Source organism: Phyllopteryx taeniolatus, chromosome 8, assembly GCF_024500385.1.
Source record: "Phyllopteryx taeniolatus isolate TA_2022b chromosome 8, UOR_Ptae_1.2, whole genome shotgun sequence".
Taxonomy (NCBI): Eukaryota; Metazoa; Chordata; class Actinopteri; order Syngnathiformes; family Syngnathidae; genus Phyllopteryx; species Phyllopteryx taeniolatus.
The window spans coordinates 31,179,220-31,192,900 of record NC_084509.1 but is presented as its reverse complement, the minus strand read 5'-3'; the positions used below and the strand labels follow the sequence as shown (position 1 = coordinate 31,192,900).

The window sequence follows — 13,681 nt, the reverse complement described above, 5'->3', positions numbered from 1 at the left end:
AATAAAACTTTCACCGTCTCATGATCCATAAAATAGTTGGTGTTCAGTCTATTATTAATAAGTAATTTATAGTCACCAAACTTCCTGGTCACGTAAACCCAACCAATTGAATATCAAAATCAACTTCAGTCCCACGGCTCATTATCCAAGTTTGTGTTAGATTAAAAAACAAATAACAAAATTATCAGTCACTTTATCTTTTTTTGTTTTTATTCTTTGAATTGCCAATTGAAACAGGAATGAATGAATGACACACAGATTGTGCAGTTTCACTTTTGGAACTGCCACAAACGAAACAAACTTTTCTCATCCGGAGCAATTTCCTCCATTTCCGGTAATTCGCTGCCAGTGTTCATAAAGAAGCGGTCTGTCGTGAGGATTGGACGGCGAGCGCGCGCGGCTCAGTGGCGCTCGTTACGGACATGTTTGTCTCCCGGCATTCCTGACAGGAGGAGATTCCCCCCCCCCCCGGCAACTCCATCCAATCAAACCGCAATTCATTCGAACAAAATCCAATTAATTAATGTGAGCCGCGTGGATTAAGGGCCTTGCTAAATGCAATATATGGAAAAGAGACACTGCCTTTCGCATTGAATGTAATGTGTTTTTATGATACTGCGTGAAAGCCAATATTCATATTAATCAAGGCTGACTTTTACTCGCACGGATTCACATTTGCACTTGCTTTACACAATTTCAACTCTGCATGTATAACATGAAAACACGGCAAGTGACCAAGTCTCGCAATGCCAAATGGGGCAATGGAACCCGGAACGCTTCGTCATGTGGACAGAAACAAGGCGGAGTTGCAAATGTCAGGCTTGTTACGATCATTTTGGTAGACGTTAAGGTCGCCCTGTAGAATATTACTTGATTCAAAGTCTTAAAGCAGCTGACATTTTCTGTACTTAAGACTCAAAAGTCATTTTCTCATATTAGAGTACTTCGAGCAGCGTTTGCAGTTCTGTTAAAACTGTCAGTATAAACCTGACAGTAATTAGTCCTTTAAGATACCACCGCGGTGAAGATGGTTAGGGGGAAACTTTCAGAGTAAAAGTGCACATTTTAGTTCGTAAAAGTGGAGGAATAAGATTGAAAATTGCCATTAACGAAGTAAAGTACAGATACGTGGTGAAAATTCTACTTAAGTACAGTAAGAAAGTATTTGTACGGCGAAAACAATGAGTTCAAGTAGGAAATAAAAAAGAATATATATAAATGAAACCTTGAAAACTTCCTACATCGGCAAAGAAAACAAACTGTTGAAACGTCTGGCCCAAAGCGAGCCCTCTCCTCCCCGGATGGAGACGCAATGACCAATCACCGTGACCGCGCTCATTACAGGCACGGTCGGCGCAGCTAAATGAGGTGTCATCCAAGTGGATCATTACAGGCCGGCCGTGCTGCTCGTTCAATATTAGCCTTTTAGGAGCGGCGTGAACAAACAGAAGCCATTTAGGACCCCGCTGTTGGGACGTAGGAGGGGGGCACATGTGGACAGAGCGTGATAACTCAGCTCATGACAACAGAGGCGGCAACAGTACTCACGCCCTTTCCTGTACTTGAGCAGAAGTAGTAGTGTTTGTCGCTTCATGGGCTCTATGTATGGCTATGGGGACTTCTGGGTTTAGGGGTGAAAGGAGATATGTGTCATTTAGTAAATAATCACCTCGGAGAGAGAGTACTGCAAGTAGACAATTGGGTTTGAACAGATGGAATTGGAATTGTTAGCGGAAGAGGCAAAGAAACATTACGATAAAACGGATATCGGATAAAAAAAAGGGGACCGTCAGGACTGAACAATGTGTTTCCATGTGTCACTTCAACTGTTGTTGACAAAATCTGTTCGTTCCAGGATTTGGCTGCTGTAGTTTAGTGGAGCTGAGGCGCAATAGGGGCAGAGAATGGGACATACATATTTCCAGGTCACAGATATACAATATGACTCGATCCAACCATCATGGATCAGATTTGGCTTCAAATAATAGAAATGACAAAGGTGCTCCGTTATGTTGTGCCAGCGCCTTCGGACAACGTAAGGGGTAGAAAGTACGGATATTGGTATTCAGGTAAAGTACTGTAAAGTAATGAGTATTTGCAGATGCGTGATAACTCAGCTCATGACCAAACCCTAATGGGCTCGGTGACTGCGAGGCCATCCCTAATGGACGCCCCCGTGGAAAAGCGGCGGACCGTTTAGTCATTCATCCTGCTTTAACGGCGTCCGGCCGCCCGCCGCCGACCCCTCGGCAGACGATTGCAGAAGCTTTCCCGAATGCGGCAAAAAGGGCCACGTCTCCTTCAATAAGGACCTCCATCGATCACCTCGCACCCGCTGCTGATTTATTCCCAAACGTGTTGAGCAGCCACCGGAGGAAATGGCGCACGTGCTGAAAACCGGTTAGGTTGCAAGAGAGAGGAGCTTGTCATATTTATGGATGACAGTCAGGCGAAGAGGAGAGACATCATCGCATTCATATTTCTTATCACTCGCTCACATGAGTGAATACCTCCCCAAGGCCAATGGAAAACACCAATTGCGTCCAGTGCAGTAAATCGAGTACTGAAATCGAGTGCTTCCTCGAGTAAAGGGAAGCAAAATACTAGAAACGTCTCTCAGCGTGACGCGGTGCATTGGCACAACCGCAATAGTAAAGATCCATCCATCCTCTAGTGCTTGTCCTCTAAGCCTGAAAGAGAACATCCCGATATTCTGAGAAATAAACCTGTGTCGCCTTTGAAATGGCAGATTATTATTCTTATTTTAAGGCAATTGTAAAAAAATGTGAGCCAAGATTGACGATGGTGATGGTCATCTGACCGGAGTGAGCGATACTGCGGCTACTGCTAACGCCAGTTCAACTACGTGAGGAAAGCGGACAAGAAGGGAGGAGGAAACGTGGCTCCTACGACTAACCCTGAAATTGCGGACCCTCCACGTTCAGCGGGAAGGGAACGTTCCGGCTACCCGGTTGGGAACAGAGTTGAAAATCGATTAATCGGCCAGACCCAGACTAATTGCCGCAAGTGCTGAAAAAAAAAAACCTTCCCTAATGTTAGTGCCCCTTCAAAGTCACTATCCTGAAATGGAAACGAGATGGTGGCCGACCGGTTGGAGCGTCAGCCTCACAGTTCTGAGGACCCGGGTTCAATCCCCGTCCCCGCCTGTGTGGAGTTTGCATGTTCTCCCCGTGCCTGCGTGGCTTTTCTCCGTCCGGGCACTCCGCTTTCCTCCCACATCCCAAAAACATGCATAAATTGGAGACTCTAAATTGCCCGTAGGCGTGACTGTGATTGTGAGTGCGAATGGTTGTTTGTTCCTATGTGCCCTGCGATTGGCTGGCAACCAGTTCAGGGTGTGCCCCGCCTCCTGGGATGGGCTCCAGCACGCCCGCGACCCGAGTGAGGAGAAGCGGCTCAGAAAATGGATGGATGGATGGAAACTAGATAGTGTCTTTGAAGGTTTCATATTTATTTATGAAAAACAAATTGAAACAACTTTGTTGCAGCACTCTCATCCTCATTAGGGTCACGGGTGAGCTGGAGCCGGTCTGAGCAGAGCTTGGTTTGGATAGCAGCCAACCGCAGTGCTCACATAGAAAATAACGACAACATTCAAATTCACACCTATGAACCGGACGTGTTAGTACAGCCAACTTACCCGGTCGGAGACTGAGTACAAAGTGGCTAATGTGCTAAAAGCCAGAGCAAGATTATATGAGTGTGATAAAGCTAGTCCTCAAAGGTTATTCCTTGAGTAAAGTAAGAAGAACATTTGAAGCAGCTCTCAGTATGATGCGGCGCAGTCGCACAACCACAAAAGTGAGCTTCCGTCCATTTTCGATAGCACTGATCCTCATTAGGTTTCACAAATGAGCTGGAGCCTATCCTAGCTGACTTTGGTGCAAGAGGTTGGGGTGCTTTTCTAATCGTAATCAACAGAAGAGCACATTCTTTGCGACTGTATGCCTTGTACAGTACAATACCGTCGGGTGCCATTTGACTTGATATAAAACGGAGTTTTTGGGGATGTTTTATTTTATTTTATTTTATTTGTATTCCATTCATTTCGATAATGAAAGTTGATCTGAGATGCGAGCGAAGTCAATGTACCGCTGTATTAATATTCTACTTGGACTCAAGCCAACAATATGTTCCAGAGACCACGCCATTGACACCAGCGGGCATCCATCCCATCTGGACGGAGCTCACCCCTCCGTAAGGCGCCCGCCGCCCACGGCCCTCGGTTCCGCGGTTCCACCTCTTCTCCCAGTGGCAGTTGGGCTGCCAGGCCATACTTAATAACGACGAGTCGATTCCACATCTGTTCACCTCTCCCCCTATGCCAAAGTGTCCTTCAAACCATCTTAATTGCAAATTTTTGGCCTCGTTCTCAGTCGCATAAACCCCCCCCCAGCCCCTAAGCCCCCAAAGCCCGACCCGTCTGCGGGCAGAGCCTGCGAACGGTTCACGGCAATTTCCCCTTCGCTTGCCGTGAGATTTATTAGCTTTAGCGGGAGATTGCAAACACATTAATACACATCGACGGGTTCATCCGGAGCGGTTCTGACCCGCCGTCTTCTTCTTCTGGGACCCAATTGCATATTCACTACATCTTCATCACTGCGGCACGGGTCCCAGGTGGCCGGTGGGGACCGGCCTCATCAGCACATTTGTCATGTGACCCAGGTGAGACCCCCCCCGTCCTCCCCTCCTCCATGTCTGAGACCCTCAATACTATATACTCAATATCTTCATCCTTTATAGGGCAAGGAACCAAAGAGTAAACTGGAGACAAAATGGACACTACACTATACTGTGTGATTTCTCCCAGCCAATCAACAAACAGAGGCAATATTGGTAATATTGAAAAACGCAGATATTATGAAAGAAAAGTATGTTAAAGCTGATATGATATAACTATACCTATAGCATATACCTTCAACAACAAGAAAACACGCATACACATACAATATAGCAACATTTTCGTGACCACGTGAGAGACTGTTAGGTGTCTTTGGATCCCCTTGTTAATCGTAAACAAAATCCATCCATCCACCCATTTTCTGAGCCGCTTGTCCTCACTTGGAGCCTATCCCAGCTATCTTCGGGCAGGAGGCGGGGTCCACTCTCAACTGGTTGCCAGCCAATCGCAGGGCACGCAGAAACAAACAACCATTCGCACTCACATTCCCACCTATGGGCAATTCAGAGTCTTCAATTTGGGGATGTGGGAGGAAAGCGGAGTGCCCGGACGGAGAAAAGCCCCGCAGGCACGGGGAGAACACGCCAACTCCACACAGGCGGGAGGCCGGGGATGGAACCCCCCGGTCCTCAGAACCCTGAGACAGACGCTCTAACAAAATCATTATTATAAAAAAATACAAACATTATTCAAGACAAAATAACGTATTATATTAATTTGATTGCATGACATGTTTTATAATTCTCATACTTAAATCAGGGCTCTATGAACGTTTTTTTTAATAAATTAAAGAGATGTTAGTCCTTACATGAAATGAGCCTGAACTTGCCTTAAACGTTTTTTTTTTTTTTTTTTTAAACCTATATCAGACTATGAATGCAAGTAGAAATGAAATACAAATAAGTCATAGTTCCGATAATAACTCAAATAAAAATTGTCATTATGATATCAATTGTGGTTAATTATCCTTATTTCCAATTTTAATTATATTCATTCGAAAAAGAAAAAGACAAATGTCTCCATTCTCTTCCACACCTCACAATTTGACGCCTTTATTACATTCTGTGTTGAGCGCTACGGCTCAACGTCCCCTGGCTCCAATGAGATAATCCGCTTTATCGTGGACGGGCGCGTCTTATTACAGTAATCACTTCTACCTCTGCTCTGGTGGAAAACAATCACGCTTTCGCTGGCTGCGCTGCTCCCAGGGTTTGTTGGCAGAATAAAAAAAGCACAGAACAAATCCAGTCTTGACCCCCCTGTACAAGATGTATAAGTAAAACAATATCTTTTGTCATTGACATTCATTGAATGCAACACATGAATAAAGTCCCAGCTTGGAAATCTTTGCGAGAGCCTGAGCATATATCGAGTGCTTGTCCGTACTAATACGATCGTTTTTATTCCAAGCTAATTCATTATTGATTTTGTCCTGCAGGGAAGCAGCAGCTCAGACGATATCACTAAATCAGCAAATAAAATCACGCGCACCTGATAAAGTGTTTGTTTCAAATAAAAACGCCGCTTTGCATTCTGCCTAAATCGATGATGCCATATCAAAGTTCTCTGTGCTCAACACTATTGTGTTGCCTCTGCTGAGGCAGTTTTACATTCATTATCAAAGGTTTTGCTTGTGTGGTACATTGGAACGGCTAAAGCAGGGATGAGCCAAATGCCTGAGCCTTAATAATTACATTATCAAGAGTCCTGTAATATTTGGTGCATTCATTGAGCAATTTCCCCCCCTTTAAAATTGGTTACTTAAAATAAATGTATTATTTGTTGAAATAAATTGATCACAGTGAATTGGTTCAATATTTGTAAAGTGAAATTATTTTACACACTGCTAGATTTCTTTGAAAGAGAATTGTTTCATTGATGATTAATTAATTTGAAATATATATTTTACTGTATTAGTAAATACAACTCTTATACATATTGAATATGTGTTTATACATTTTGTATTCAGTTTATTCATTCATTTCGCTGGAGTCTTACACAAGGTGTCACATTAAAAGCCAAATAAAAAGCAAAATACTGTATGCAGCCTGTGATGCACTCTGAACTGAAGTCCAGTGAAGAACGCGGCCATCTGGCGCCATGTTTTGCACAAGGCCATAGATGTTTTGTGCGTCTTTATTTGCCCACTTCAGAGGACCCCCGCAGGTGTTTGCTGGAATTGGAAACAATTCCCTCCACTGTGACGACAACTCCCTTTCAAGTTTGAGTTTGAATGTGATTGGTTCATTAAGAACACAAGCCACTGTTCCATTTATAAGAGGGTGTGCACACTTGTGCAACCACAGCTGTTTATTTTGATTTTGCCTCTCAAAACGATTGGCTTTTTTTGCTCCCCAATCTAGTTGTACAGGTTATAAAAAAAGTTTTGAAATGATGTCTTGGTCTCATTTATTTGTTTTTTTTGTAAATTGCAAACCCTGGAATTCGAACATGGGTGTGTGGACTTTTGACATCAGTGTTTAATCTGGGAACTTGGTACGCATACGCTGAAACATGTGAAAATGTGATCAGAAAGACGTACTGTTACACCCCTACTTCCCTTTCTGGCTGGTGAATAATGCATGAATCTTAATGTGCAAATGATGACACGTGCTGAAGGTGTGTTTGCATCTACGATGGTGTGCAGTCTGCCCCAGATCCACATGAGGATGGTGGGGCCTTGGTGGAGGTCTGTGCTCCACTGAGTGTCATTCTATTTTTATTCGGCTCCATTTTTAGGCATAACCCCCTCCGCCCTTGTCAAGTTTTCATCCCACGCTGAAAAACTTTCCTCGGAGTTTTAATTAGAGACCACTCTCGACGGTTGCGAGACGGACGCGATGTCGCTAATCGACTCGCCGGGACAGCGGGCGCAACGGAGCGTAAACGCTTGTGATTATTTTGTAAAATGTTCGCAATTGTTCAACCGTTTCGTTTGAGGCTTTGGAGGCAGCGACATCCATCAACCACGCTTGATCCCCCCCCCCCCTCCCCCTTCCCTCATTCTAGTGACAGGTATTCCCAGGTAAGACAAAGTGACAAATGCTAACGAATGGCCCCGTGTAGCGGCAGCCTGCGCGTGCTCATTATGTCACACTCTTGGCTCTGGAATTCATGAGCATCTCACAATCAGGCGGGCGCAGATCTGGGGGGTGCCATGGACTGAAACCCGCCCACCCCATTGGACACATTCGTCGTGTGTGCATTTTTCTCACTCGTTTCCTGTGCGGAATTATGCATCTTTGAGAGGCGGAACATTTCTCAAGTGCCACGAGACACCAAGAAAGAATTTCACCTGAGTTTTTTTTTGTCCGTGTACGCATCAAACAGTGACGAGAAGGACTGTCCGTAAAACCCAAAGCAGTTCAAACCAGTGGATGATTACAAGTACGGCCTGGTACACACACAAAGATCTTGCCACTTTTCCAAGATTTTTTTTTTATCTGCTACAAAACCCCAAACCTAAAGATAAACAATCCGGCATTCAACAGTTTTGGTCGTCATGTTTGCGGTGTGCTCCGAGGATCTCGACACAGCACATCGCACGCACAAAGATTCTGTTCAAACGCCGAACTCGAAATCTCACGCGATCACACGTGATCTCACAAAGACGACGCAACACTTCCAGCTTGGCGCCGATGTTTCCCGAACGCTCCCGAAGGTTGCCGGAGCTGGGAGCCTTACAAAATGACGGTAGCTTTGGAGAGTACTGTCTGGGGAACCCGCTTTTATACAAAAAAACACGACATCGTGTTAGACATGCTTCTTTTTATTTACAGTCGTCTCCTTTTCTCGAGTCACGGTGCTTATTGACTGGCTACATTCCGTTCCTCGTCACAATTCTCGGTGTCATGACTCAGCTCTCCCACACGCACGTGAAGACTTTTGGTCATAAATATCGAACACGCTCATTATTTAAGATTGTCGGGCCCGACCTGTTTCGGACCCTAAAATTGTGACGAATCCACTCTCAACGCACATCAGACCTCAGGACAATCTTATAAGACTGAATGAAGAATGTCTGGCGTTTGTCGGGAGGGGCAAAATCGGCACAAAAACGAGCTAACTCTCTTTATGTGCGTTCCGGGCCGAATTTAAACATGACTCAGAAGTACTTAGAGGACCACCTTCAGCAGGTTATTCCTGACCAATCTTTATGAAAAGATGTTACCCATAATCCTTTATGGCGACGATATTTAAAGCAACAGGCCACTGACAGATTTACTGTCTCAACGCTAAGACGCTTGACAGTACAGAAGCAAAATCAAATCAAATCCCTATGCAGAAGTTACTGTTGAGCTAAAACACAAAACACTTACGATGTTAATATTAGACTACATCATAGTAGTTATGTTCAAAGCCCATCATTTACGCTTCTTTGAAGCTGTCTGTCTTAAAGCCCCATTGGTAATGGTGAAATTCAAGGGTCCCCCCCTCCACCCCCCCCGCCCCCGTTCGTGCTATTAAAAAAAAAGAAAAAAAAAAAAGATCGGGCTGGTGCGCCGCTTACCTCCCAGGAAATGACCAGTTCGTGCCTGCGGCCATTCCCGCCACTCACATTCACCGGCGCCACTGAGGGCACTGAAGACCACGGAAGGAAAGTTTTCACATTACACACCCTGAGGGTACACTCCCAAAAAACTATATTGTGTATTTCATAAATAGCAGTGGCTCGGAGGTACCTGCTTCTTTAGTTCGGACTCCTCTGGAAGGAGCGCTGGGATCTCCCGTCCCGATGGCGTTGCTGGCGACCACTCGGAACTCGTACTCCACCCAGGGGTTGAGCTCGACCGCCATGGCCGACTCCAGGTCCCCGGTCACGGGCTCTGGGTCTGCAACGGGCAAAACTATGTCATCGGATTGAGAATTTAAAATGAGAAATCACACATTTGACTCCAAATCTTTGAGTTGGCAAAGGTGGTCCTAAAGTAGAAGTACAGATACAAAAAAAAAAAGTTGCTAATGCTCCCTCCCTGGTTCATGTTCCTCCGTGTTGTTGCTGTCCCTGTGTTTTCCATTTTAAAGGCCCCCAAGAAAGTATTTGTACTTTGGTACTTCTTGCAAATGTTCATATTTAATTCTGTTCTGTTCTCAACCAGCAAGACAGGACAAAAGAGAGCATAAAATATTTAGCTATGCATATTTTTCTAAACTGGGTGGTCACAACCCGCTTTCTGTCATTTGTCTGAAAAAGGCTTCCAAAGAGCATTTCAGTCCGTCGTCGCCGACGTTTTACACGGAGATGAGCTCTTGTAATCCGGAGGGTTGAGAAACGCGTTTGCGACCGTATTTGCTAATCCTCGGTGACGCTACATGCTAACGAAGGCGTCATCAGGCGAACGCTCTCATTATCATCACAACAAAGTCGATGTTGGCAAAGAGAACATCCCGGCAATACGCTCACAATACATCCAGAGTATTTTTCGCACAATAAAGCTCATTTGCATAGCTTCTTAACACCCGTCGACGCTTTAATGCTAATGGATGCCTTTGGTGCCAAAGAACAGAAAATCAGCACTGATGCCAAATAAGCACGAGTCTCCTAATTGAGGCCAACAAGGTGACTTGCAGTTACAAAGCACGACGAATAATGCAGACCCCAATGATTTTTTGCTGCATTTCAACTTGTTACATTGGCTTCCGATAAGCTGGTTTGAGAGTTGGACAGTTTTCCAGTTCAATTGAAATAATCTTGCCGATTGGACTCTGCATCGATTACCTGTTTTAACCGTTTGCCAGCCTAATGAAAAGGGGCTACGGGCCTGCAGGTGGTAGGTACTGATCGGACTGCGGTCGTCCAGGCCGCGGGTCCACGACAGGGTGGCTGTGGTCTCGGTGATCTCCTCCACAATCACCACACCGGGAGGCCCGGGAGGACCTAAAAGGGTGCGAGGAAGAGAAGAAGAAATGATTCGCATTTTTCGAGGTTCCTCACCATCGTGGTAGAAAGCAGCGTGCAACGTGGCGACCCAGACCCGACAAGCAAAAAATATCACTGGGGCGTTGCACGTTGCTCAACAGAGCTACAATATGAGTTCCATCCTTCCCTGGTCTGTACTGCTTTTCTTCAACATATAAGAGGAAGGCAGAGTACTGCGAGAACATGCAAACCCCATGGCCAGAGGTGAGATCTGAACCCTAGAACCTCAGAACTACGAGCCAGGCATGCTAACCACTAGAGCGTTGTGTTGCCTGCGTTTTCTGGACGAGAGGACATTCACAGGAACTGGGCAGTGTTATTTTGGAACTATCCAAACAGAAGGCGTTCACAAACAACATCAAGCTCTCGTCGGAATCAATTCGCAGCTGCTCCATATGAGAATAATGTCTTCGTGGAGGCCATTGGACAAACAAATTAGCATGAATAGCAGTAATCTTGTAATCTCCCTCAACCAAACAAACAAACGAACAAGGCCAACTAAACTGCAAACACAATCAGAGCGCTGATCTGAGAGGAATTCTCTATTGTCGCCTTTTTGGGGGCGAGGTTTTAGGTGTCAGGACTCGCCGTGTTCTAATAAAAGCGAACATATGTTTGCCTCCGTCTTGTTTAGTCAACGCCGTCATCGCGGCAAGCGTGCAGACGCTAGGAAGGAATGTGTGTGTGTGCGTGTTTGTGTGTGGGAACAGCTGGCGTTCTCGCCAATGAAAGGCAATGTGCTGTGTCCCCATCAAGGTGTCTCGTAAGAAGGTTACCGTCAAAGAGGCACACTGACAAAATGAGAACACACTTGCAGTTTGCAAACTAAACTGGAGAACACAACATCAGTGGCATCATCGCGCGGTCACAAACAGAATCGAAAAGGACATATAATATGCCGCATTTACATTCTAATTCCTCATATAAAACTATTGCGACACCGAGACTCAGGTTAGGTGACGTTTCTGGAGTTATGAGGCGTTGCGTGCTCAAAAAATTAGGATGTGAGCGACATAAAATAATCCAGAAAATTTGACGAAAAGGAAGAAACATAAATACAAAGATACCTGAAAAATCTCCTTCAGTACAGCAACAAAAGTACTGGGACTTTCTTCCTGCCCATGTCTGAAAATAAGTCGGTTTGTGTACAAGTTAGAAGACGCCGGACACAGACACCAATCCTAAACGGTCCCTTCTCTTTGCGGCCTCGACGATATGGGGCAAATCAAATTAAGAGTGGGTCCAGTCATCCAGCAAACGCAAACCCAATTTACTTTACGCCGGATGACAGGTCCTGTCAGCTCCGCTTAAGACCAACTTTGTGCACATGGGGGAAGCCAGCCTCTCACACTACAATATTTATGGACACGCTTCAATTAAAAATAAGCTGGATACATTCTTAGACGAGCTGCAATGATCTCATGGCAATATGGTCGCAGGGTTTTAAGATTGCAATGTTGGTAGGGAAGGCGTCCATGGGAACACAATAAAGGAAAAGTGAAAGTACGGTTTTGAAAAACAAGCCGTAAAGTCACCAGAATGAACAAACAAACATGACCAAAGAGGCAATTATGAGTGCCATATTTTTGTCATTTATTTTTATTTTTTTTAAATTTTGTCGTGGTAATATATCTTTTCCTTCCAATTTTACAATTTTTAACATAAATACTAAAACTTTATTCTTGAAACATTTCCATATGATTCTTTAGAATTCAGATTTTTCCGATGCCATTCTCAGGATTTTCCTACTTTTTCCCCATTCTTCTCGTAGCAGTAACACGATTTAAGGCTCCAATACTAGCAACACAAACAAGCTCACCTCGAACAAGAAGTTCCGACTCTGCGCTCACGGTGTCGGCGCTGGTCTGGGCCCTGCAGCCGTACTTCCCGGCATGCTTCAGCAAAATGCTCCTTATCATCAAATCCACTGTGGACAACTGCTGCAAAAAGCATCAAAAGTCAGACATGAGAAGGATCCGGAATGCGCTCGGAAGGAAACCGGGCAATTCCTTCGCATCTCGGAGCTCAAGCGGCTGGAAAGAAAAAAAAAAGATTCTTGTTAAATTAACCCGCTCGTTCCTGGGCTTTTGCATGGTTTATTTTATTTTATTTCTTTTTTTGCTCTGGAAAATGAGAAACGAGAAGCGCCGTAGGCTGCAAACTCACGCGGGGTCCTCACACGGTTGCTTAGAATCGATTCCAATTAAAATTGCAGCGCGTGCCTCCACCGCCAACAGGGAGCTGCTGCTCATTGCGGCGGTGAGACCACGACGACGGCAACTTGTCAGGACAAATGCGACTTAAAACGTGGCTCCTGCTTTTCATGCTTTGCACCAGAGGTGGGAGTACGTTACATACTGTGTGCGCGAGTCATAAGTCTCAAGTCTTCACTTTCAAGTTTCAAACAAGCCCCAAGGTGCTGTAGCAAAAATCAAGCAAGTCAAACGGAGTCTTCACTAAACTTCATTATTGAGGGTTAAGAAAGTTATAAGTCAAGTCATACAGTCTTGCTCGGTCACAACATATATTTAAGCAGTACCACACAAGAGGGAGAGATGTTCTTCTGCACATCATCGCGGCAGTCATTCGGTCATAGGTGGCGAGATAATTATGATAGCAGCAAAAAGTCTTGTTAACTCCGTGGAGTTAGGTGTTAGTGTGACATGCTAACTAGCCATAGCATCAGCATCCAAATTGACAAAAGAAGTGAAACAAGTGAAGCTTGGACAATTCGTCCACTTCACGTTAAAAGTGGCGCCAAGCTATTACGTCATTTAGTGAGCGAGCGATGACGAGCTAAAGTTGCAGCAAGTAGTCCGGAAATGCAAAATGAAGCCAACTGAAGACTGCGCGCTCGTTAGCCGCATTAGCACGTTGGCCGAGTGTTCGCTCCTGTTTGTACACTTAATGTGTCGTTATTAACCTGGTGGTTCCCAGGTTTGCGCACAGTACACCAAAAATAACTACCCATCCATCCATTTTCTTAACCGCTTATCCTGACTAGGGTCGTGGGCCGCTGGAGCCCATCCCAGCTATCCTCGGGCGGGAGGCGGGGT

At 45.1% G+C, this 13,681-nt stretch overlaps 1 protein-coding gene across 5 annotated transcripts in view; it reads right to left on the bottom strand.

The window, feature by feature from the left end:
• The window catches only part of cntn5 (contactin 5), a 99,856-nt gene that overhangs the window by 5,118 nt on the left and 81,057 nt on the right, over window positions 1-13,681 (bottom strand). For 4 of the 5 annotated variants that reach the window (XM_061782352.1, XM_061782350.1, XM_061782349.1 and 1 more), the window contains 4 exons: window positions 12,445-12,565; window positions 10,425-10,583; window positions 9,388-9,537; window positions 9,216-9,286 (listed from right to left, as the gene is read on the bottom strand). In XM_061782352.1, the coding sequence (XP_061638336.1) occupies window positions 9,216-9,286; window positions 9,388-9,537; window positions 10,425-10,583; window positions 12,445-12,565 (501 nt within the window). The remainder of the gene's footprint in view (window positions 1-9,215; window positions 9,287-9,387; window positions 9,538-10,424; window positions 10,584-12,444; window positions 12,566-13,681) is intronic. The other variant, XM_061782351.1, reaches the window with a different exon arrangement.